The following is a 26,527-nucleotide window of genomic DNA, read 5'->3' as shown; positions in this document are numbered from 1 at the left end:
TGTCCCTATACTTGTTTACATATAGATATACACAACGCACCCCCCCGATTTTTTTTTCTGATTGTTGAATATATTGTGCAGTGTTTAATACACTGAACCCTTAAAAGCTGTCCATTTATCTTAATTTCAAAAATTTGAACTTCAGGCCAGCATATACTTGAGCTAAGTATTTGGTGAAATTTAAATGTGAATAAATAGCATAACTCCCCCCAACAACAATGCCACAGAAATAAAAAATTTAATAAAAAGTTTTCCACAAATACTCTATTTGTTGGGATACTTTTCAGCTTCAAGTAACAGAAAACCTGAATAATGATAGATTAAGCAGCTCATATAACAAATTTTTGCAGGTAGACACCTACAGGATAGCTCAGCAATTCAACCAAATCATGGTGCTAGATTAATGACCCTACAATTCTCCTGGCCTTCCACTCATCTCTGAAAGTTGCTAGTACCAGCTCTAAGGATCACATCCTTTTACAGGGCATTCAAACCAGGGAAAGAAATAACTCTTTCAGCATCTGTTTTCTTAGGGAAGATACTTTCCCCAAATGTCTTCCAGGAGACTTTCCTTATATCTCATTGGCCATAACTGTGTCACATGGGAGGCAGGGAAAGTGAAGTAATCTGGCAAAGGATAACAATGACTGTTTACTGTTTTAGGCTAATCACAATTCAACCCCTGGGCAACTTGGCATTAAACAAAATCATGACTTGGTTAATAAGAAAGGGCTGATGATTACAGGGTAGCAACCAACAATGTCTGCCACATTCTTAAATTCTAAATATGGAAAATGAGAACGTCTATTATGTATTTTTACTGAAGTATAGTTGATTTACAACATTGTATTAGTTTCAGGTGTACAGCATGATTTGTGTTTTTTTGCAGATTATATTCCATCATAGGTCATTATATGACATTAGGTACAATATCCTGTGCTCTACAGTAAATTCTTGTTGCTTATCTATTATATATGTACGGTAGTTTGTATCTATTACTCCTATATTCCTGATTTATCCTTCCCCATTTCCCTATGCCTTTAAGTAACCATAAGTTTGTTTTCTACATTTGAGTCTGTTTCTGTTTTGTATATAGATTTGTATTATTTTTTAGATTTCACATACAAGCGACATCATATGATGTTTGTCTTTCCCTGTGTGACTTATTTCAGTACGCATTATATTCCCTAGGTCCATTCATGTCACTGCAAATGGTAATATTTCATTCTCTTTTTATGGCTGAGTAGTAATATTCCTTTGTGTATTGTACACACATTGTATGTATGTGTGTATACACACACACACACACACACACACACACAGACACCTGCCATATCTTCTTAAGCCAATTATCTGTTGATGAGCACTTGGGTTGCTTCTATGTCTTGGCTATTGTAAATAGTGCTGCTATGAACATTGGGGTGCATGTATCTTTTTGAATTGAAGCTTTGTTTTTTCCAGACATATACCCAGGAGTGGAAATGCTGGACCATATGATAGTTCTGTTTTTAGTTTTTTAAGGAACCTCCATACTAGCTTACATGGATGGGTGGCTGCACCAATCTACATTCCCACCAACAGTATACGAGGGTTCTCTTTTCTCTAAATCCTCTCCAACATTTGTTATTTGTAGACTTTTTGATGATAGCCATTCTGACAGGTGAGAAGTGATATCTCATTGTGATTTACATTTCTCTAATAATTAGCAATGTTGAGCATCTTTTCATGTGCTTGTTAGCCATCTGAAATCTTCTTTGGAAAAATGTCTATTTAGGTCTACTCATTTTTTAATTGGTTTTATTATTTTTTTGATATTGAGTTGTATGAGTTGTTTGTATATTTTGAATATCAATCCCTTGTCAGTTGCATCATTTGTAAATATTTTTTCCCATTCTGTAGGTTGTCTTTTTGTTTTGTTGATGGTTTCCTTTGTTGTGTAAAAGCTTTTACATTTGATTAGGTCATATTTTTGTTTATTTTTGCTTTTATTTCTTTTGCCTTAATTGACCATAGGTGTGTGGGTTTACTTCTGGGCTCTGTTCCATTTAACTGTGTGTTTGTTTTTCTGAAAATACCATGCTGTTTTGATTAATGCAGCTTTGTAGTACAGACTGAAGTCTAGAAGAGTTGTTCTTCCAGCTTTGTTTTTTTTTCTCAGGATTGCTTTGGCAATTCTGGGTCTTTTGTGGTTCCATATAAATTTTAGAATTATTTTAGAACTTCTATCACTTTAACTGAACCCAGATTTCTACTACTCATTATTTACTTTTTGTAAAATTCCAACTAGGTTTTGACACTCAATAATATAGTATTTATTGATCTATCTCAGTTGTATTAAGTTACAAAGAATTAGTATCACTGAATAGATCAACCATAATTTATTTAACCAGTTACCTACTGGTGGATAATTAAAGTTGTTTCCAGATTTCTGAACTCTTGCAAACAATACTGCAATAAGTATCTCTGTACAGCTTATTTTTATGCATCTGCACAACTGTGTGAGTAGGATAAATTCCTGGGAAAAAAATGCTTGGTCAAAGAGTATATGTATTTAATACTTTAATAGATATCAACATTCAGTGAATGATCTTTTACTTTATATTTTAAAAATTATGAATGAAGCTGAACATCTATACAGAAGTAAATTTATCAGCTTTTTGAATTGTTTATTTTCTTTGAACTATCTATTCATATTGCTTGTCATTTTTCTACTAAACAATCATTCCTCTTTTAGTGATTTTTAGTCTTTTGTTTATACAGTAGGATATTAACCTTTGTCTTAGTTGCTAGTTTGTCATTTATTATTTAAGTATTTTTCCATAAGTAATTTTTTAATTTGCAAAGAAATCAAACTAAATCTTTTCCTTTATAACTTCTGGGTTTTGCACCATGTTTGGAAAGGTCTTCCAATTCTAAATTATTAAGAACAATTAGACATGTATTTTTATTTCTTAAGTATAAAACCTGAGTCTACTTAGAATTTTTTGTGATATACAGACATCAGAGTCCCAGATTTTACTTTTTGCTTATTGCCAAGTCTTAGGTAACATTTCAGTGTCATTTATCACATAATCTATTTTGCTTCTCTGATTGGAAGTGCCACTTTACCATATACTAAATTCTCACATGTACTTGGGGATATTCTACACTATCTGTTCTATTCCATCCCTTTAATCTGTACAGAACTGCAGCTTTATAAATATCTGGTAGTATTAATATTATTTCATTACCTTTCATTTTCAAAACAGCCTTTAGTGTTCTTGAATGCTTGTTTTTACAGGTGAACTTTTAATTTACATTTACTATCAAATGACCTAAATTTTATATTAAAAATATGAAATACTTTTATAAGTTTTTAACCAGCAAAAACACTCCTCCAAAGGTAAAAGGGGGAAGTTATAGAAAGTTACTATTACCAGTAATGTTGAGAAGAAAAAGAAGTACATAATCCAATTTTATCTGAATAATAGTATACCAAATATAAAATGCTAAATAGAAAGCAATGAATCCTAGTTACATTGAAAATAAGCAGTACCATTTCCTAGCTCAGTAGCTAATCTATTTTAATGATAGGAAATCATTAGCTTCAGAATGTTCTCTATACTGCTGAATTGGCCTTATTTAGTTAATTGGTAAAAGTCTAAAAGGGTCAAAAACATAAGGACTCATCACACACACATACATACTTGATTAAAAAAACAAACAGTATCAGTAAGCACAATAAGCACATTCCCAGGGTTGAAATGAAAATCAGTAAGATTTTGCTTTTAAGATTTTCATGAAATTATGTTTACAGACACACCAGATCTTGCAGACATAACTAATACAGCTCATATTTGTTATTTTCACAGCCTGATAAAAGCAGAAAGGAATGAAATTTAACCGTCAAAATTCTGGAGCTAGATGAAGCCTTAAAATCATCTGGTCAAATTAAATAACATTCATTAGTTCAAAGATCAACTGGTCAAATCCCCTCATTTTCAGGTGGATAGTCAAGTCCAGAGAAGTTATATAATTCTGGCAAAGTTACAGAAGGATAAGTGGCAGACCCTGATGAACAGAGCTGTTGATTCTGAATTCACTATTCTTTCAATTATACCAATCTGCCACTATGGTTAGAACAGAAGGGAATAAACAGTGGCAGATGTGGGAAAATACAGTTGATAGAATTTAAGGAACAAAACAAGTATACACACTTCTACTACAGAAGAGGGATTAGGTTGTGAGAGCTCTGTGTCATCAAGGCCCAACTTCGTACCTGGCAAATGGTGAAGACACAATATGTGTTTGTTACCTTGAATAATACAGATATGAGAAAGTAATTCCATTATAATAAACTGAATTTCTATGGTAAACTGTAAGTTCTGCTGGTGTGACAGGACTTCTAAACATAATTTTCAATTAGTGTTAAATTCAGAGTTTACATATGGGGAGTCTGCTAAGCTCCTTGTGTTCACAGACTTACTTCCAAAAGTTACTCAGAAAAAACCCCCAAATTTTAGATGTGCTGAATTTGGATGTAATTATGTATGTGTTAGACACAATACTAATAAATCCCTTCTTCCTCAACAGCTGCCAATTCACTGATTTAAATTATAATTTCCTTCTGAGGGAGACATAAAACTGTTATACTGTAGTTAAGAAATAAGAACTAATGTTTCTTTAGATCTTAAAATGTTAAATCTGAGTAATTTATTTAAGTAACTATAAATAGTAACCATTTAAGATTTTATAGTATCTGACACAATAAAAATTTACAAGAAGCAGCAATTTTACAATTAGATATACCATCTCTAATTAGTGATCTCACTAGTTCACACAAATTTCTTCTATGATTTCAAACAATCCAATTTGAAACTCACATAAAAGCAGTTTTAATCAAATAACCCACATTACTGAATCACAGATAAACATAGTAATTATATATTAAGTCCATCTTCAATTACAGTAATTAACCATAATAAAACAGCTTTTGAAGAACAGTTAATAAATAGAATGTTTAAATGAGCTACAGAGCATCCATGTAATGTAATAAAATTGGTGCTTTCTAAGAATATTTAATAATTTAGAAATTTAAATAGTACTGTTTTGTCCTTCAAAGGATTTTTAATGGCTTACAAAATAATTAACAATCTAGTAAGATAAAATTTAAATGGACTTTAAAAAAATCAAGTAAAAGTAATTCTACAGGAGGATAATACATATACCATAGTTCCAACATGAGGTTTTCTGATTGGACTAACTTAATCCAGTGGGGAAATTTTTAGGAGATCTAGGATACTGAAAAGACTGAATGCTCTTTAAGAAATCCTAAATAAAGTCTGAGCTTTTACAGGTTTTGAAAAGCAAAGTCAAGATTATACTGCCAGGTGAATACCTAGAATTGTGTTAACAATTAAAGATAGAACCATATGCTCTAATTCCTAACCTGGGTTTGAGGAATTAAAGAATTTCAGGAGACAATGATCTATAAGCCAAGATCTGAATGATGAGCCCAAGTACACTACATTTTGGAGGTGGGAGGAAAGAGTGATTCACGTAGGGAGAAGAATATGGGCAAAACTCCAAAGGCAAGAAAAAGTATACTATCAATGAAGAGTTAATATTTGGTGGTCATGAAACAAAGAATTGGTGGATACCAAGAATGGAGAACTAACGATGCTGAAGCATATCATAAAGGAATCTGTGAGTCAGGATGAATTTTAGATTTAATTGTGAGGGCAAAGAGAAACAGTAAAAAGATTTTAAGCAAGGAAGAAAAATCAGGGTTTAAAAAAGATTTTTTTAAAGATATTTTCTTATCTTATTAGTACTAATTAAAAGATAAGGTTGTCAATCTACTACTTTTTCCTCCCTATGTGCAACTATAAGCTTCATGAAGATAGAGCCCTTATTCACAGTTGTATCTCTAGTCCTTAGATCATTTTCTAGCACCTAGTAGTTACCAATAAAAAATCTTTTGAATAAATGTTAAAGTGTACGGTTCTGCACTTAACTGGTAACACAGAACAGCTGCATTCTGCTTGAAGTGTGAAGAATGGGTTGGGGGAGGGATGGGATACCCAGGAAGAAGACTAGAAACAAGGCCAAACAGGTATTGACAGCCCAAACTAGTGAAGTAGCAATGGGAAGAGAGAAAAGACAGGTAAAACTGACTTGATTTGATTACTGAATAGATCAGTGAACCTGTAGGTAGTATTGACATACTCTTGTGAAAACTGAGGTATCCGACAATACCAGCCCAGAGAGTCAATCCATTTCTACTCCTAGAGTAGCCATGAGTAGGAATACTATTTTCCTTAAAGTATAATTTGGATCACTTAAACACGTGCAAACTAAAGCTGAAGACATTAGGTAACTTGCCCAGGGAACTAAGGTTAGGGTCTGAAGAACCAGAACAGTGGGTCTCAATCCTCACCACTTATCAGAAACCCCTGGGGTAGGGGCAGGGGCTGGGCAAGGAAGATAGACAGAAACTGAAAAGGGGACTTAAGGAGGGGAGTACAAAAGAAGAAAAGGGGGGGATGGGAAAGAAGAGAGAGAAATGAGGAGCAGGAGGAAGTGACAGAAGTGAAGGAGGGAGTGAGGGAGATGGAAAAAAATAAGAAAAATAGAAAAATGAAAGTATTTCAGCTTCACTCTAATATGCCAATAGAGCTACTGAGAATTTCACAATTTCAAGTAATAACAGCAACAGTTTTAGGCAAGAAAAATTTCCAAGTAGTTCTAACCAGATTCTCAACTCTGGCATAAAAAATCCTCAGTTGAAGCACCTGATGCACATACAGCCTTTGGACAATGCAACTTACAGGCATATAGTCAAAATTAACCACTTGGAAAATGCACATTTAGACAAAACTTTAATCAGATTACGACCCTGGCATTAAATCTTTCAATAACTTCCTATTTAGGGAAAAAAAATCCAAATTTCCTCCATTTGTACAAGGCACTGAATGAATAATCAGATTCTCAACTATTTCTCTAACCTCATTTCACACCAACTTTCCCCATCCTCAGTCTGCACCAGTCCCTTCTGTTTCTGGAACACACTAGATTCTTTCCTGCTTTGAAATCTTTGTACATGTCTCTCTCTCAGTTCTCCACATGGTTCTTTCCTAACTCTTTACTTCTCATCTTGAAGTTTACCTCCTCAGAGCCAGTTTCCCAACCTACTCTATCTAAACGGGACCTCCTATGTTACTCATTTTTTTTCTTCACAGTACTTAGGAGACAACTGTAGGTCTCTCTTCACTAGAATGAGTCCTCTGGGAGCAGGAATCTTATCCCCTAGGCCCACAGCTATAGAACTAAACTTAATTGGCATACAGAAGGCACTGAAATATGTTGGGAGAAAGGAAGGGAGAAGGTCAAATTTAGATAGTAGTAGCTGATCAATAAATTATCAATGAACTTATTTGTGCTGTGGGATAATTCACCATAAATCAATTAAAAATTAAAGAACCCATAGTAAAATTACTGATTCTAATTTTATAAAAGTTGATTATAGCAGTGATTAAGGAATGAATTCAGTTGTCTTTTCTATTAATACCTCTAGTCCTTGGTAATAAAACCATAATGATAAAAAGAAAAACTACAATTTTGTGTAAGTTAAAAAACAGCAGAATATAAAATTATGCTAAATTTTAGAAAATAAATAATTTTAAAAAGATTAGAAGGAAATATATATATCAAAATGTTAATAGATTGTATTTGGATGGTTTGATATATATTCTTTTTTGCATGTTTCTATATTTTCCAAATTCTCTACAATGAGCATATTACTACTACCATAATCAAAACAAAACTGAACAAAAAGAACAATTATTATACTTTGCTGGCTCTAAAGCTAGTCATAACCATGAATGAAACATTATACTGACCAATTTTACAAATTACTAAATCATAACAACTCATTTTTTAAAACTTTCAAGTGATAGTCATTAAAGTTATTACTATCATGAACTTTTTGCTAAATCTTTACCACTATCACTCTGCCACTTTTTCCTTTTAATCTTGGGAAGTAGTATGGTGGGAAAAAATGCCTTCTTTGCACTAAAACTTCTAAATTCCAGCTCTGTCATTATCTAGTTGTGTATTACTGAATATAATACTTCACTGAGTTCAATTTTTCTAGGTAATAATACCACCAACCAGAGCTATTTATAAAGCTCCATGCTTAATGACTGGCATATAGTAGGGTCCAAATAAAGAGTAGCTACTATAATCCAACTGAGTGTCACCTACTAGCCAGATTATAAACACGTTGAGAGACCACGATCATCTGGTTCCACTGTATCCCTAGTCTAGCACTGAGCCAGCATGTAGTAGTTCTCAACACATACTTGTCAAACCAATTACTATCTTCACTAACTTTTCCAGGCAGAGCTGTGTTAGGATTGTAGGGAATTATTACTGCCCTCTTCCTAGTTATTTTAATGGGAAATTAGACTAAATCTTAAAAGCTAGAGGAAGCCACAGATTAAATCATATGGCAGTAGAAAATAAATGAGTAAACAAATAAGACAACTTTAGATAGGATAAGTAATGTTATTAGTCATTTCTTCTGATATTCCCTTCCATATTTTTACATAATGTGCTTAAGCTGCTACTTCTTGCTATAGTAGATGAAGAATTTTACTACATTGACACTATCCTCCCACTAAATTTTAACCCAGTTTTTAGTTAAATTGATTGTAGTTTTTGTATTATGATTAGGGAAATACTGCTTACTGTAGAGCCAAGAAAAATACTATGATGATGTCTCCTTTCCTAAAAAAATTTTTTTCCTATTATGTTCCTATCCTTAATCTTTTACAACAGACGTTATTTACTAATCAACATTTTTATTCCAAATGTTCAAATATAACTATTGCAGGATCCTCTTTTTCTCAGCATGTTTTCTTTCTAACTGCTTTTACTCCCTTTTGTCAGCATATATGATGTACTAATTTCCTAAAATATAGTCCTTAAAAGATCTATCATTTTTTAAATCTTCTGTGGCACATACTGTTGAATGCATGATCCAACAGCCATTTCCAAGCCACTTCCCCTGTGTACTAGATAAATGCTGGAAAAGCTAAATGCTTGCTTTTCTCAGACTCTCTTGAAGCCAGGTTTCATAGTCCTACTCAATGAAATATAAGTAGGGAGCTTTCTGGGTACATTTTATTCTCCTTCTTTTTTTCCTATCTGGAATGAAGGCATAGAGTTTCAGATGCTCCAGCCAACTTGCCACCATGAGGCTACAACCAGTTAAAAATAGAAAAACAAAAATTAAAAAGAACCTGAGGGCCTTCATGATATTTGAGTCACTACATCAGTCCCAGATTATCTACATCTGGATTTCTCGTGCTGTGAGAGAAAGTTTCCCTATTTTAAGTCATTCTTCTCTGGGTTTTCTATTACTTGCAGACAAACACATACCATTGATAAACACAATACATTCTGAAAATAGAATTGTTTCCCTCTTGTTTCCTTGATGTTTTGGTTAGGAATAAATTTCAGGTTGATGATAATTTTCCCTCAGAATTTTTAAGACCTTGATTCCCTTTATAGTTTTCAAAGTTGCTTAGAATTTCTGTATCATTCTAAGACCTGTCACTTTGAATGTGACCTCATTTTACACTGGCAATTTTAAAAAATATTCCTTTTATGCCTGATAGGTGAAATTCCACAATGAACAATGATGTGCCTTCAGATTGAGAGGGTTTTTGTTTTTTTCTAAATTCAATGTATGGATTACCAAAGAGAGTCATTTACAATGTGAAGACCAATACTTCTCAGTTTGGGACTTTTCTGTTAATTCTTTGTTTTATAATCTAGTGTTCTCCGTTTTCCTTGTTCTCTATAGCTGGAGAAACTCTTATTGGTTCAGCATGGGATCTCCTGAGCTGATTTTCTAAGATCCTTATTTTCTCCACTTTCCCATCTCTCTTTGTCTACTTTTCAGGAGGTGTCTTATAACTCTTCTACTTTTTATTCTAACAAAATTTATTTTCCAAAAACTTTCTTAGTCTCTTATCTCTTACTACATCCTATTATTGTTTTATGTATGCAGTATCCTTTTCTATAACAAAAGTGATCTTGATCATTATTTTCATTTACTTGCATTCAGTGCACTAATCCAGATTTCTGTCTTCAAGTTTTTTTTTTGTTGTTGTTTTTTTTTTTTGGTCTCTCTCTTTCACGGTGAAGGTCCTAATACAGAAGAACTGATAGTTCACTAAGAGTGAAGAAATAAAATTTAATTTAAAACCCTATGTGTACAGTGGGTACCACTGTTGGGGGATTGGGCCAAGAAAGTAGCCACTGTATTGGGGACTAGGCAGTAAGATTAGACATTTTACTTTTGTGGGGGATATTCCCAAACAACAGTATCTGGAAATCTTTTCTCTAGGGCCACACATTTCCACCAGAGAATGTGATTCTAACCTTTTGCCAGGAGACATATGCCTAACGTCATGGGAGCAGGGAAATGGTTAGAAGTTCCACTATTCAGTATATAGACTTAATTCTCCTGTTTTCTACCCTGTTCCCTCTGCCTCTACAGAGCCTCTATCATTTCACTTCCCCAGAAAATAAAGCTCTGGCCTCTGCCTAGTAGGAAGTATGAGAGAAGGATCCTGAGGGTCAAACTACTTCACATGTACTTTTTTTTACTGTGGTGCTATCTTTTGTTTAAAAAGAAAAAACCTCCTAAATATAAACAACAATTAAAAAACATATATATGATCATTCAAAAGTCCACAAATGACAAATGCTGGAGAGGCTGTGAAGAAAAGGGAACCCTCCTACACTGCTGGTGGGAATGCAGTTTGGTGCAGCCACTGTGGAAAACAGGATGGAGATTCCTCAAAAGACTAGGAATAGACTTACCATATGACCCAGGAATCCCGCTCCTGGGCATATATCCAGAAGGAACCCTACTTCAAAAAGACACCTGCACCCCAATGTTCATAGCAGCACTATTTACAATAGCCAAGACATGGAAACAGCCTAAATGTCCAACAACAGATGACTGGATAAAGAAGATGTGGTATATTTATACAATGGAATACTATTCAGCCATAAAGACCGACAACATAATGCCATTTGCAGCAACATGGGTGTTCCTGGAGAATGTCATTCTAAGTGAAGCAAGCCAGAAAGAGAAAGAAAAATAACATATGAGATCGCTCATATGTGGAATCTTATAAAAAAGAACATAAATACAAAACAGAAACAGACTTATAGACATAGAATACAAACTTGTGGTTGCCAAAGGGGGGAGGGAGGTGGTGGTAAGGGATAGACTGGGAGTTCAAAATTTGTAGATATTGACAGGCATACACAGAATAGATAAACAAGATTATACTGCATAGCACAGGGAAATATATACAAGATCTTGTGGTAGCTCACAGAAAAAAAAAATGTCACAATGAATATATGTATGTTCATGTATAACTGAAAAATTGTGCTTTACACTGGAATTTGACACAAAATTATAAAATGACTATAACTCAATAAAAAAAAGTTTTAAAGAACATACATATGTGTATGCATACTTTTTTTTTTTTTTACATTATAGCTAAAAGGAAAAGCAAGCTGATCTGATTTCTGACTTTACTGCTCAAATTAGGTATTTTAAAACACTGGGCCTTAAAACAAATACCATTCTTCTGTGTATACTAATCACAGGCAAAGAGACTACTATATAGAGTAACTATGTAAATTATCACCCAAAATAAGACATTTTTGAGAGTGAGTGGGGCACTATTAATAATTATGGCAGGGCAATATGCATAAACTGGGATTATCTCAGACAAACTAGTCACCATATCATCAGGAGAATAACTTCTTGGATGCTGAGCTTGTAAACTCAAAGACATACTCTACTACACATGCCTAATATATATAAGTCACTATAGTGAAAACAGAAAGTGTAAAGGATCAGCAAATACAAGGTCATATAGTTTTTAAGATATTCATTTTTACAACCACCGCCAACAAGCACACATGTAAATAATTCCTTCTGAAATTCACATACTACTTTTCTCCTCAAAGAAATAATAATAATTCATATAGTATCTTTAAGTGGATAGAACTCAAAAATTTAGCTGGTAGAGTTTTCTCTCTCTTACTCAGAATTACTTCAATTAAACAAATGGGAAAAGGAAGTAGAACGGTTAGAAAGAAAAGAAAATGGACTATAGTCTTCTACCTAAAGTAAATAAGACATGTTAGAAGAATCACTAAATGCCTTTACCCATTCCAGAGTCTTTCTTGGTACCATCTGATATTATGTCTACATGATCAGAGTCCACATCATAACTAAAGAAATCATTCAAATAGGTCTTCGATCGCTGGCCACCAAACACGTATAAGCAACGATTTTTCTGAAAAACAAGATAAAAAGGGCAAGGAAGAAAAAAAGTAGTCATTTCCATGAATAATTCAGAATGATCATTTTAAAACTTAAATCTCTACAAAAGTAATTTTATGAGAGATTTCATGCAGTGGAGTACTACACTGGTGTAACGAGGAATGAGGAACCTCTACATACTGCAAGAGGTAATTGCAAGGATATCCTATTGAAACAGGAAAAAGCAAGGCATAGAATAATTGTTGCCTTTATGTAAGAAAGGAGAAAAAGAAAGATGTGTTGTGTTTGTTTCTTTCTTTAAAAAGAAACAAAGGAAATTAGTAAAAGACAGTTACATACATGGGAAGGAACAGAGCAGGAAGCCAGGGATAAAAACAAGATCTCTCTGAATGTATACTCACTTACGGTTCTGCCTTTAGATCTATGTGTATGTTTTTATTTAATTAGAAAACAAAATTAACTCAAAAGAAAAAAAAATGTCTGAAATTTGAAAAAAAAGTAAAACAAATAAACCTATCTGTATACCAAGACATGAGCACACAGAAAGACATGATCACACAGAGAGGTGGTATTTTTATTAATCTTAATTCTTGTTTTTTGTCTACCCATCCTTAGCAGGCTATATCCTAAACAAAACAATAATCAGAAAGCAATCTTAAACAGCATTCAGTGATTTTTTTTTTTTTTTTTTGGTTTGGTTTGCTATTCTGAAACTATTACAGGAAGTCAGAGCAAGTAGTATCATATCGTCATTAGGAAGCAGGATTTTAATCTTAAAAGATACATGAAAACAAAATCAAAGGTATTAAATTTCAGGGGATAAAAAAGAAAAATGATAGCACTGAGATTAAAGACATCAAATAATATAAAACAGATAAACAAATTTATACTGTATAGCACAGGGAACTATATTCAACATCTTGTGGTAACTTATGGCAAAAAAGAATATGAAAATGAATCTATGTATACTCATGTATGACTGAAGCATTGTGCTGTACACCAGAAATTGACACAACACTGTAAACTAACTATACTTCAATAAAAAAATATATATACTTAAAAAAATCAAATATATAAAAATCCATGAGTTCATAGTAATACTTAAAAAAAAAAACTAACTGGTAAACTTTGAAGCCTAAACCTATTAGTATGAAAAGGTGATAGAGGAAAAGAATCAAACATTTATATTATTATCCCATATGCTTTACATATTAGGATAGCTAATTAGTTAACAAATTAATTAGTTATAGTCCCTACTGAAATCTAAGCTATGACTCTCAGAGGCTGTTAAAGCCATTAGGTTAAAAGTTGACAGGAAAGTTTATAATTGATCAGTCAGGCTGATAACACTTAAACCCACTGGAACAATTTTAACATGACAACCATATATTAAATGCCTCTTGCTATTTTGCAGTCAGAACATCTGTAAAGTATTCTTACATCTCCTCTTTGGCCCTCCCAAAAAAGGAGAGTAAATCCAAAATCAAGCCTCTGGATGTAAGTATCAGCTCACAGGAAATATAGAGGACAGAGGATCATGTTAAATGACACTACGAGTATAAAATCAGCCGAACTGAGAATAAAGGAAATCCTAGAGCACACATGATTAACTGTCTTTAACAAATAAGTGCTACAGGGAACTACAGTTAATATCTTGTAATAACCTTTAATGGAAAAGAATATGAAAACGAATATATGTATATGCATGACTGGGACATTATATAGTACACCAGAAACTGACATATTGTAACTGATTGTACTTCAATTAAAAAAAAAAAACCCAAAACAAATCAGTGCTATACAGAGATCAAAAAATAGGAGAGGGGAGTACTGTTATGGATTAAAAGAAATTTAAGAGTAGTAACAACCAAATGCAATACACAGACCTTTTCTGGATTCTGGCTTGTATAAACCAACTATAAAAAGATATTTTTCAGTATTTCAAGAGACAAATGAATGCAGCATAAAATGAAAACAAACTGCTTTATTTTGGGCATCATAATGGTACTGTAATTATGTTTTTAAAAAGTCCTTACCTTTTAGTGATACACTATGGTATTTACAAGTGTAATGATATAATGTCTGGAATTTGCTTCAAAATACCCCAACACAATAAAATTAAAGAATAAACTTAAAAATCAAAGAAACATTAAAAAAAGAAATAAGATATAAATTGGTTAGAGACATGAAAAACGAATAGTGGAATAATGGTAACTGTTGAAACTGATAAATATGTATGTAGGAACTTATTATACTTTTCTTTCTACTTTGGCATATGTTAAAAATTATCCACAATAGATTTTTAAAGTTATGTTCACAGCAAGAAGCCCAAGTTTTCACTAAAACATTTGAGAAGGTTAAAGAAATATCTGTATGTTGGTTTTTGCTGATAAATTTTAATTCTAGTTCTATAAAGTCAATTCTTAATTCTCTGCACTTAATGGAGAGTACTAGAGGGGAAAATAAAAACAGATAAGAAAATTGATCTTACAGGTACTAAGAGAAAACAGTAAGTAGAAAGGTATAAGAAAGAGAAATAGCTACAATATCTATATAAACGGTGAAGTTAGTCATGAAAGTGCCTAGATTAGTATTAAGGTGATAACTACTTAAAAATTACTAGGTTGATAGGAAGAATCTTATAATTAGCAAACAGTTCACTGCTAAAGGTAGTTTTTATTGTTGTCTATCATTGCCAACACTAATCATTAATCTCTAACAAAAAATTCTGATCTTACTGAAGAATTGGATTTCACCACTTCTTTTCCTAGTGAGAGATCCATGACAAAATAACATAATTCAATGTACAATATTCTTACTGAGTGGAATAGCATGCAGTGTCCTATCCGAGACTGGATGTCCTCAGGCCCAGCATTACAGGAGTCTTCTCGAAGAAGTTTCCAGGTTTGGCACTGACAGTTGAAAGCAAATAACCCACTGAATTGTGGTTCACTGGCTCTGCTGTCGTCTACGCTGCCATTACAGGTTAAAATTCTACCACCAAAGGTGTAGATCATATGTTTTTCGGAGTCCATACACATCTATTAGAACAAGGCAACAGATTGAATAGTTTTAGATTGTTCCTATCATACGTGCTAAAATGAAACCAGTATGTGCATTTTTAGATTCTCAAAAAAAACTGACCATTTGTCTTAATAACACTAAACACCACCCCTGATTATGCACTCATATGTACTTATTAAAATACTGTTCACCACCTGTCAGAGATTCAGGATAGATATCTAAGGTTTCCATTTTTCCTAGTGAGAATAAAATACGTTAGGTTAAGGAGCTTTATGCTTTGTTTAAGCTGCATAACTCTAACCAAATCAACCAATAATACATTAGGTGCTGATTTATACCTTAGAGCGAATACTGATCATACTCTATGAGTAAACAGTAATCATACCCTCCTTATGAAAAAAAAAATTCTCTTCTTTCCATTCTAGGCAAGCATCCTATTCATCTTGCTACCATCTGATAGGATAGCAATATGTGAAGAAGAGTGATGCAGCTAAATTCATCCCCTTGCATTTATTTTACAAAATTCTTCACATTATGCTGCTACCAAATAGTAAAACAAACACACATTTGCAACAGCCTCACTTATGGAATGACGAATGTTGCCCCCTTTTAAAATGATACTATAAATTCAGTTTTCTTTGAGGTATATTATGCAATTCAAGTTCAAAAGCCAACCTTGATTCTTCCATTCTTTCAACTCACGGAGATTATTTTCACAAAAATATCTGAGAAAACAGCCATTTGTCACAAGACAATAAATAAGAATCAAAATCTATTTCAAAGAAAATGTTAAGTCCACTTTGGTAATTAGATGTTGAAACAAGTGTCATTTACATTTAAAGAATAAATCATGTACATAAAACATCTACTATTTTTTGCTAAAGCACAAATACTAGCCATTAAATGTTCCATTCTCTCCTCCCATCAGATTACTTCTTCTATTTATCTATCTTTTGTATTGTTTTTAATAAAAAACTATTTAAGTTATTATAAAGCTTATTTTAAAATTAATATTAAGTATTAAAAAGAAAGGATTCTAGCATCTCCTAATCTTTACCTACCACTAAAAAGTTCCACTCACTTGCCATGTCCCAGGTTTCTGGCAGGCTTCCAAAAATTAAGATGAAAATCTACAATTCCTTAAGGGTGAAATCTTAGGAAATATGATTGAAAAACCGAGTGACAAAGTTTTCATATCCCTGGTACTTGAAAGAAAAATGACTTTACTCTTTAATCTTACATGATTATATCATGAAAAGCAATCCATACATTGCTGAGGGACCCATACAATGTGAGTCTATTTACATTTTCATAAATTCACAGACTCATACTAACTTTGGCCAATATCTGTTATCCACCCCTATGGTTCTACTTCATATGGCTACAAAGGGAGTTTCTCTTTCTGTTGGGGGATATTTAAGTTTAATTTTGATAAGGCTATCCTCATTTATCATCAGGGATGAGGTATAAACATCTTTATCTTGGTAGCTCTTCCCAGCATACCAGACCAAATCAATTCAAAAAAGAAGGAAGATACTGTAGTAGTTTGATGATTCTTCCCTCATTTTAGAACAAACAGGACACAAAACAGAATCAATTTTATTTCTTCACTTTGTTTCTTCCCTGGGTAAGATATGCAGTTTCAATGAGGATCAATTATCAAATGGCAAGTTTTAATCACTCTAGGAAACCTTATGCTGTTCATCAGTTTATGGTTTCCTTTTAATTTTTAATCTCTGAAAAATGCTTCTGGAAATCCAGTAACTTAGCTAGGCTTAGGCTGGGTTCAAAATAATTTTCTCCTCACAAAATTTGAAGGTATGCCTATAAAGCCTTCTGAGCAGTGTTGCCCAACCCACCACCCTCCATCCTGCCAACTTCCAAAAATGCCTCATGCTACTCTGATCCCTGCTTACCTACAAAGATAATTAGTTCTCTCTCTGTGGCTTTCAGGATTTTCTCTTCTTCTTTGGTTCTGAAATTTTCATTAAGAAGTATCTAGGTAAGGATATTCTTTTCATTCATCCTGATCTGCACTTGGTATTTCTTTCATTCTGAAAACTATCTTCAGCTCTGGGAGTTTTCTTCATTTTCACCTGGAGTGATTTTTTGTTTGTTTTTTGGCCTCCATTCTCTTTCTAGAATTCCTATTAAGTAGATATCAGAACTTTAGGTCTTTTCCTCTGTTTCTTAACTCTTCTCTCATAATTTCCAGTCACTAATTTAGCAACCATTTAAGTTGAGTGTTTTAGAGCCACACTGCTTTTTAATCAATTTACTGAGATTTTTATTTTGCTATCAAATCTTTAATTTATAGCTTTTCTATATATTTCCTTTTCAGAGATGCTGAATTGCTCTAAAAATATCACTTAAATTTATCTTAAAAACTTCTTCAGTTCAAACTACTAGCTGTTTTCCTTCATTAATTCTTAATTCCTTGAGTTCAATATCTTATATCTCATAGTATTAACTATCTTCAAATATTTGGATTTTGGGGTTATTGTTTTAGCCTTCTTTGTATCTGAGAATCTCTATTCATCTGCCTCTTGCATATACGATAGTGTGCCTCACGGGGCTGGGTGGGGAGAGATGAGACAGGATGCGGTGAAGGGCTCTGTAGCAGCTCTCTAGCATCCCTTGAGTATGGCTCTATCTTTCCAGCTCCAATGTCCACACTCAACACTTGACCTGTGGACAGTTATCACAGTTCCCTGCTACTCAGTCAAACTGGAAAGTGCCCTGCTATTCTGTCTCCAATTAATCATCTAATGTTTGCCCCAGCTATACACTTTGAGACTAAAGTTGTTGCTACCTTATAGGCTGTGGTTGGATCTGATTCTATCTGCTTTCTACCTTACAGGAATTCTCCCAAATATTTTAAGTTCCCTAAGGGCATTAATGTATTCTCCTGTCCTTTCACAGGATGTGGGGCAGGAGGACAGTAAAAGTATATGTTTAGCCTGCCAATGATCCACGCTGACCCAGGGAGAAAGTCATTGAGCTGAGATCTCTAATCCTGTGACTAAAGTTTCTCCTGCCATGTCCTGACTAGCTCGTATCCCATTTTCTAGTAATTTCCTCAAAAAGTGTTTCTATTTGAAGGACAGTTTGGCTAGATATAAAATCCTTGGCTCACACTGTCTTTTCTTTGAATACCTTCTATATGTTACTCTACTGTCTCTTGGCGTTGAAGGCATTCGTATAAAAATCTGATATGAGTCCCATTTTACTTCTGGATCATTTTGTCTAGTTTCCCCCAAAATGGCCTCTTTATCTTTGAAATTCAATGTTACTATTATATATCTTAGAGTTCAACGCCTAGGTCAATTTTCCCTGAATATAGCATGTCATTTTGATATGTGGACTAGTCTTTTTTCAGGAAAGTTTTCTTGAATTTTATTTATAAATATTTGTTCTGCTCCACTGTTTTGGTTTTCTTCTTTAATGTTGCCAGCCAGTGATGTGTATGTTGACCCTCTTTTGCCTTTCTTCTCTATCTATAATTTTCTGGCTAATCCTTTTATCTTTATATCTGTTTTCTTCATCTGCTTTTCTTATTTCTATGCTATATGACCGTTATCTATTCTTCTTTATGCTCCTTGCAGCTTAGTCTTCATTTTTCAAAATGTTATTATATTTCTCTTCAATTTCTTTCCTGAGATTTACCAGGTCAAGTCTCACCTGTTCCTATTATTTGGCCATCTCATTTGCATTCTTTTTTTTTTTTTGGTGGGGGCAGGTGGGAGGAGGCAATTAGGTTTATTTATCTATTTAATGGAGGTACCTGGGAACTTGTGCATGCCAAGCATGCACTGTACCACTTGAACTATACCCTCCCTCTCATCTGCATTCTTGAATTTATACCTTGTAGTTTTTTTCAGCATTTCAAACTTCATTTAGTCATTTAATTCACGTTAGAATACTTCTTTCATCTGCTGTTGCATGAAAGAAGTTTTTGCTATTTTTTTTCCTTTTATTGTTTTTATTTAGAGTACTTCTCTAAAGATCTGGTGTTTAGTGCTTCTTAGTTTTTCATATTTAAATGAGCTGAATTTCCCTGGACCAGTTAACACAAGGTTCCTATAGAATGATGACATTTATACTCAAGGAGTCCCTCCTCCGTTGCCACTAAACTGAATGGCTTCTTCAAAATACAGTGCTTCTGTGAAGCCATGTCTTCTCTAATTATGAACTTTATCTGGTTTAGGGGGCTTCTATCTTAAGCTTTGAGCATCCCTAGTCCCTTCAAAGGGCATGTAAAAGGAGCCACTGTCTCCATCCATCATGGTGTTTCCCTTAATTTTGGAAGATGGTGCTTTCTGACATCTACACCTATGGGCCTTGTGGGGCACTTTCCACATGTCATTTAACTTACTCCCCTCAGTGGTGCCCTGGGTTCAATTTCTGCTTTACTCATGACACTTCCCACTATGATGTATGTTTGCCAGGCTTTCTCTGCATTCCCAGTTCTCCCCCATTATACTGTTGTGTGCTTCAATACAGGTTCTGGGTATTACAGATGCTTTTGGCTAAATTTACAAGGAATCAGGTGTTGTGGGTTATCTTTGGCTCTTGGTTTTGCTGAATATGTAACTTGTGTTTTTTAAATCTTTTTGTTTGGTTCTCATTGCTCCTGAAAAAAATCACACAAAGCAACAAAATGGAAAGCTTCAGAACTAAGCTGCTACTATGTTCTGAGGAAATCCAGAAGTCCCTGAATTTTAATTTTTTAAATATGTTAAAATTCAAAATGGCAAAGTAACTTTTACATGCCTCTAGCTTTCTCATGTTCTTCTCAAATTTGAACGTAAACTGTCAAATCTTAAAGTGTCACAAACAATTCCAAGTAATTTCTGGAGTAAGTTCCAACTTCTATTTTTACTTGCAGTAAGTGGAATAAAATATGGAGACTTAAACAGACTGTGTTAATTGTTCAAGGTCACAGAAGTAGTTGTTGGCTGAAATAGTACTGAAAGTCTGGTTTCTTCACCCTTGTGTTCTGTTAATAACATCTAATGAATTGAACACCAAGCATTATTTAACAGAACCTAGGCTCCAAGGAACATTTTATCTTACCAAAGTCAAGAGAAACAAAGGCCACACACAAGAACAACTTATGTGCTGTACTCAGACTACCCCTAAGCTATTCTTTTTTCAATCTATAATAATAAAAACATAAACCTCTTTTGTAAAAGAAATTTGTAACCAGTTGGAAGCAAGAAAATAAACTGCTCCCCTAACAATGTTATCTGGTGATGTTCTGTTTTTAAAAGATCAGAACCATTTTAACTTTTTTGGAGCTATTTTCCACATGAACAACACTGAGGATGTAAACAGGGAAATGCAAAGCTTTGCAGAGCTCAGTTATGTAGAGCCAGCAGAAGTTCCAAATTCAATCTGCAGAGTACTTCAAAGCCTAATATTTTTGGTTTTCTACCCACTACTTACTTGATAGGCATGTAACTCACTTCTCTTTTCCCTACCTCTCCTATAAAACCCACTTAATATAAAGATGGCAGGAGGTTAGTCTTAAAGCAAAGAATTAACAAAAATTGGTAAAAAAACAATAAAAAAAGACTTCGGTTTTAACCCTAGATATTAGGCACAAGCTGGATTCTGTCATAATTCTAGCACCACCTCCCATTTGTCAAGTACTACATAATGCTTTGTTCATCAATACAGTGTTACAGATTTTTAAAGCTTTTTTCTTCCCTATACTCCAAAAAAACTCTGGACATGGGTTAAGCCAAGCAAAACTGCCTATAAAATTCAAAGTGGTTACTATTTTGTTTGAGATACTGACCTATACTGATACAAAATAAGTATTCAAAGACAAGTAACAATGATAATGACACCAGTGGGATGATGATGACAGCTATATGCATATTACAATCGTTTACAAGACTGCTAATATGTAGTCTCCTTGACTACAACATCATCATGTGACTTTTGTTGTACTTAAACTTCATCTAATATATGCCAAATTCTTATCTGTTTTATAGTGAGTTTGTGATTATATATAAAAGTAAATACATTTCACTTGTACTAGAAGAAAAGCTCTAGATTTCAAATTCTTGAACTCATTATAATTTTAAATCTTCCAGGAATGTAGAATAAAAATTTTTTAAAAGGGCAAGTTGTTATTATGATTTATGAATATCATAAAACAAAATTTGTTTTCCCTAATATATATTGCTCCATCTACTCTCTGAAGTTTTTATAAATTAACAACTGTGTTCTGAGATCTTAGTATTTTATCCTGCACCAAACAAGAGGAAAAAAAACTTAAGAATAACCTTATACCTACTGAAAACAACAATTCTTTTTATTATCTGTTACAGGTATTCACAGTGAAAATCACTAACAGACAACTCAGCATAACATGTAAAATAAACTCTAAGAGTAAGAGTCACTGAGCACTAATTAATTCCACCATATAGTTATCTGTGCACCAAACCTGATGATCAAACACCAATTTCGGTCCTCCATCAGCAGCAGTATCCTCACTGAGTAACATCCATGTGTTTGTGTCAATGTCATAACGATAGAAGTCACTTTTCAAAGATTTGCTGTTCCTCACAGAGGAATCCAAATAACGTCCCAATGTGTAGATTTGCCTTCGCTGAATGTCAATGCACATTTTATGACATGATCTAGCACTAGGACCATTCTGTGGAGAGCAAAAAAAAAAAGAGAGAGAGAGAGAGAGAGAAAATGGAAAAAAAATTCAAAGAATAAATAACAGAAACTAAAATTAAGTGCCCTCTTTCGTTGACTTCCACAAAAAGGTTTGCTCAAAAACTTATATCAAGTTTAATACTAGGCTTAAATCTCTAGTGGAAAATAAAATAAGCAGTAGGAGACACAAATGCTTAAATTCTACCAGGAAAGACGAGATGAACTATTCTGTACCTTATGACACTCTGTTTATAACAATATATGGATGCTACTGTATATTCCATTACATTTCAGTCATTTGTGCATAGAGCTTAATTCTTCCTCACATGTCAAGCTACTTAAAGACAGGTTTGGTCTTTCGAAATATTTTTGTATATCTCATCAGAATCTAGCATAAAATAGGCACTCCAGGAATATTTAAAATTTCATAATTGGAAGTAACCTTAAAAAATGTGTAGTTTAATGATCTCCTTTTTAAAATGAGATAATAAGCCCAGACAGGAGAGATATCCCCCTGAAAGCTAGTAAGCTAGTGACAGAAGCAGAGTGAGAGTCCAAGTCTTTCTGTTCTTCATCTACCCTTTACATTATATAAAACTGACTCTCCAGACAGAATAACTCAGCTACATTAAACAAGTAGGAAACAAAATGAAAAACATTATACTATCAACAAAAACTAATTAGTTGAGATCATTTGTATCACAGGAGTGAATAAAAGGTAAAAAAAATTGTAGTATAAGCCAAAAAAAGAGTTCATTAAAAAAAAAAAAGGAATTCCAATTGGGTAGGACTGGATTAGTTAAAAGGGGGATAAAGAAAGGGAACTAATGTTTGTTAAATATCTCCTAAATTCTGTCTATATTATTACTATGTATGCATGTATGTATTTCAATTATCCTTGGAACAATTCTATAAGGAAATGTTATCACCATTTCACAGAGTCTAAGTAATTCTATAGTCACAAAACTAGGAAGTAAGATAGAGAATAAAAATAAGAATAGAGAGTAAGAGAAGTAAGCCCCAGTGTAATCAGGCCAAAAGCTATGCTCTTTCCACTATCCCAGATTGTTTTCTCCAGAAGGTAAGAGAAACAAAAGCAAAAATACACAAAATACAATGTGTGGGGTTATGACTGAGATGAAGAATTCCTGTTGCAGAAATAACAGAGTTGAAATATAAGGCAGAAATAGGAAGCCTGTGAATGACTGACAGAGGAGAACTAGATGTAATCTTGCAAGAAATACAGAACTATTACAGGTTTCTAGAGTAGAGTATCACATAAAAAAGTAGTATTACAGGAGGAGTAATCTAGCATTATTTAGATTAAATGAAGGAATAAAAATATTAGATAGGAAGAACAGTTTGACATTAGTGTTATTAATCCAGATATTAAGTTGCTTTGAATCTGTAATTTAGTATTCATACTATTATCTTAAAAATTATTTTAAAAGATTTTTGTGAAGGAAAATCTTTAGCAGATAGGGTAGAAATTTTATTTAAGGAAGTATTTACTCCATACTTAAATAATCTGAAAAATAAATATGGGGTAATATATATTAAATCTATGCCATATTTCCTAGAGTATGAAATCTGAAATTTTAATAGAATACCAGAACTTCTTGCTTCAGTTTAATTAGCACAAGTGCTATTAAAATGATGAGCAAATTATATCCTAAGAATAAAAAAGGGACAAGAATACAAAGCAAGAGAATAAAGCAGACAAAAGTAGAGAAAGTTAATAAAGTGTTTTTTGAAAGCTTAATAGATTATAAACCACTAGGTAAGACTAATTTTTTTAAAAGGGAGAGAAAATACAAATTACCAGTATCAGAAATGAAAGCAGTAGTATCATCACAAGCTTTCTAGATATTAAAAAGAAAACAAGGAACTACCATGAAAAACATAGGTAAAATTTGACTACATAGATAAAGTGGACATATTTCCTGAAAAAATTAAAACTCATTAAAATTGACACAAGATGAAAGAGAAAATCTGAGGTCATTATATCAGTTGAAAACTTGGATTTATAATTTAAAACCTTCCCACACAGAAAATGCCAGCTCCAGATATCTGAACTGGTAAATTTTATCAAATACTTATGGGAAAAATACTGTCAACTTTTTTCAGAAAACGGAGGAAGAAAAAGACCTCCATTTTTCATCTGTTTTGTAATCATTCCTAACTTACATACTTTATGAGGACAACATAGCAGTGAAGTGAAATATTACAGAGGAAGAGGAGAAACAATATATATGTAGTTAGTATACCTCATGAACAGACACAAAACTCGTCTTTAAAATATCAACTAGAATATGGCAATATATAAAAAGCATATTTCATAACTAAAGAGAGTTTATCTCAGAAATGCAAAGCCCATTTTACATTTGAAAACCAATCAAGGTAATTCACCACATTAAAAGACCAAAGGGAAAAAACATGATCTTATCAACATATATAGAAAAAACACTTGATAAAATTCAACAGATATTCATGAGGAAGAACTCACCAGACACTAGAAATAGAAATGAACTTCCTCAATCTGACAAACGATGTATGAAAATCCTAAATCTAATTTTTCACTTAATGGTGAAATCTGAAATGATTTCCTGCTAAGATCTGAAACAGAATAAGTATATCTATTCTCACCTCTCCTATTTAACATTTTACTGGAAATTCAATGTCAGTGCAATAAGGCATTAAAAAATAAAATAAAAAGTTATGATTAAAAAAAAGGTGGAAAGAAAGAAGTAAAACTGTCTCTATTCATAGATGACAGGACTGTTTAAAACATCTTAAGAAATCAACAAAGAACAGAACAGAAACTGTTAGAAATAATAAGCAGACTTAGAAAAGTGATGTGACACAAAGGCAATAATAAAGCACCAATTTACTTCAGTATATCAGCAACAAACAAATTGAAACTTTAAAAATTTTAAGTTTATAATACTGTGGAAAAACAAAATGCACTGGGATCCATTTAATGAAAACAAAAAAGACCTCTAACCTGCAAGCTCCATGTGCAGAGAGATAATGAATAAGACTGAAGTAAACGGAAATTTAACACTGTTCATGGATTAGAAGACTCACTATCATTAAGACATCAATTCTCTCCAAATTGATTTATAGATTCAACACCTTTCCAATCATAATTCCCACAGTTTCAGAAACTGACAATATGATTCTCAAATTTACATGAAGATGTAAAACACCTAGAAGAGTCAAAATAATTTTTAAACAGAAGAACAAAGAGGTGCTACATTACTTGACCTGAAGGAGTGACATACTGGAATATAAACAGACCAAAGGACAATGAAGCAGATTAGAGTGTGGAAAAAGAGACATATACTTATACGCTCAACTGATTTTTGACAAAGGTGCCAAAGCAATTCAACAGAGAAAGGAGATACAGAGCAACCAGAACTCTACACATTTCTGGAAGGTATACAAAATAGAACAACTACTTTGGGAGAAGTTTTAAAAATTTCTTCAGTGGATGCTAAAAGGGTGAAAGTTTGATGAGTAACAGAATATTTTCATAATCTCAAAATGTTTCCCTACAAATTACTTATTAATTATAGAGTGAGAAATCTGGTGAGCACCCTTCTTAACCAACTGATCAAAGCTAACATCAGACAAACTGACATAATGTGCAATCCTAATATGATAAACTGAGAAGGATCCAATGTCCTCCTCATGGCATTCTTGCTAAAAATGCTTCATCTATATATCCAATCCTAGGGAAACATCATAGACTCAGCTGAAGGATATTCTAGAAAACAACAGCCTTGCATTCTTCAAAAAATGTCAAGGTCAAGAAAGACAAGGAGAAGTCAAGGAACTGTTCCAAACTAAAGATGACTAAAGAAACATGATATTGAAGTGCAATGCATGAAAATGAATTGAGCCCTGGGTCAGGGATAGAGGTCAGGGGTAACAGTAAGACAACTATAAAGGACAGTACTGAGGCACAATTGGGATAACTGTCTATATGTGAATAGGGACTGTGGATTAAACTAAAGCAGCAGGTCTCAGTGCAGTCGGGTCTCTAAGACACTTCAGGGAATCCACAAAGTCAAGCTATTTTCAAAACAATACTAAGATAAAAAAAATTTATCTTTTCACTCTTATACTCTTATTCTCGTATGAGTATATTAATATCTTCCAGAGGGTACATGACTTTTGATATAGCAATAGACTGAATGTAGAAGCAGATATGAATCCAGCTGCCTTCTATTAAGTCACAGTTAAAGAGATTTAGGAAATCATAAAACAATGCTACTTGATAGTAGCTACTTGATGGTTGCCTCGAGAAAAAGCACCTATGCAATTGTTTGAGTTGCAAGCTGACCAAGCTGCATTTTTGATGAAATACTATGTTTATTTGAAAGAAAACTAACAATCCAAATATGGTTATTCAGACATTTTCTAAAAAATAAATGAACTAGACAAGGAAACCACCTAAAG

The 26,527-nt window shown here is 33.2% G+C and overlaps 1 protein-coding gene across 4 annotated transcripts in view; it reads right to left on the bottom strand.

Moving 5' to 3' along the window:
- MKLN1 (muskelin 1) overlaps positions 1–26,527 on the bottom strand; it is a 320,903-nt gene that overhangs the window by 42,275 nt on the left and 252,101 nt on the right. For all 4 annotated transcript variants that reach the window (XR_004321257.1, XR_004321256.1, XM_032483347.1 and 1 more), the window contains 3 exons: positions 21,843–22,055; positions 15,181–15,402; positions 12,245–12,374 (listed from right to left, as the gene is read on the bottom strand). Coding sequence is in view for 2 of the 4 variants with exons in the window: in XM_032483347.1 (XP_032339238.1) it covers positions 12,245–12,374; positions 15,181–15,402; positions 21,843–22,055 (565 nt within the window). In the remaining 2 variants the exon portion in view is untranslated. The remainder of the gene's footprint in view (positions 1–12,244; positions 12,375–15,180; positions 15,403–21,842; positions 22,056–26,527) is intronic.

The sequence above is a fragment of the Camelus ferus genome, chromosome 7 (genome assembly GCF_009834535.1).
Source record: "Camelus ferus isolate YT-003-E chromosome 7, BCGSAC_Cfer_1.0, whole genome shotgun sequence".
NCBI classification, from domain to species: Eukaryota; Metazoa; Chordata; class Mammalia; order Artiodactyla; family Camelidae; genus Camelus; species Camelus ferus.
Note: the sequence above shows the minus strand (reverse complement) of the source record. Positions and strands in the feature narration are given on the sequence as shown.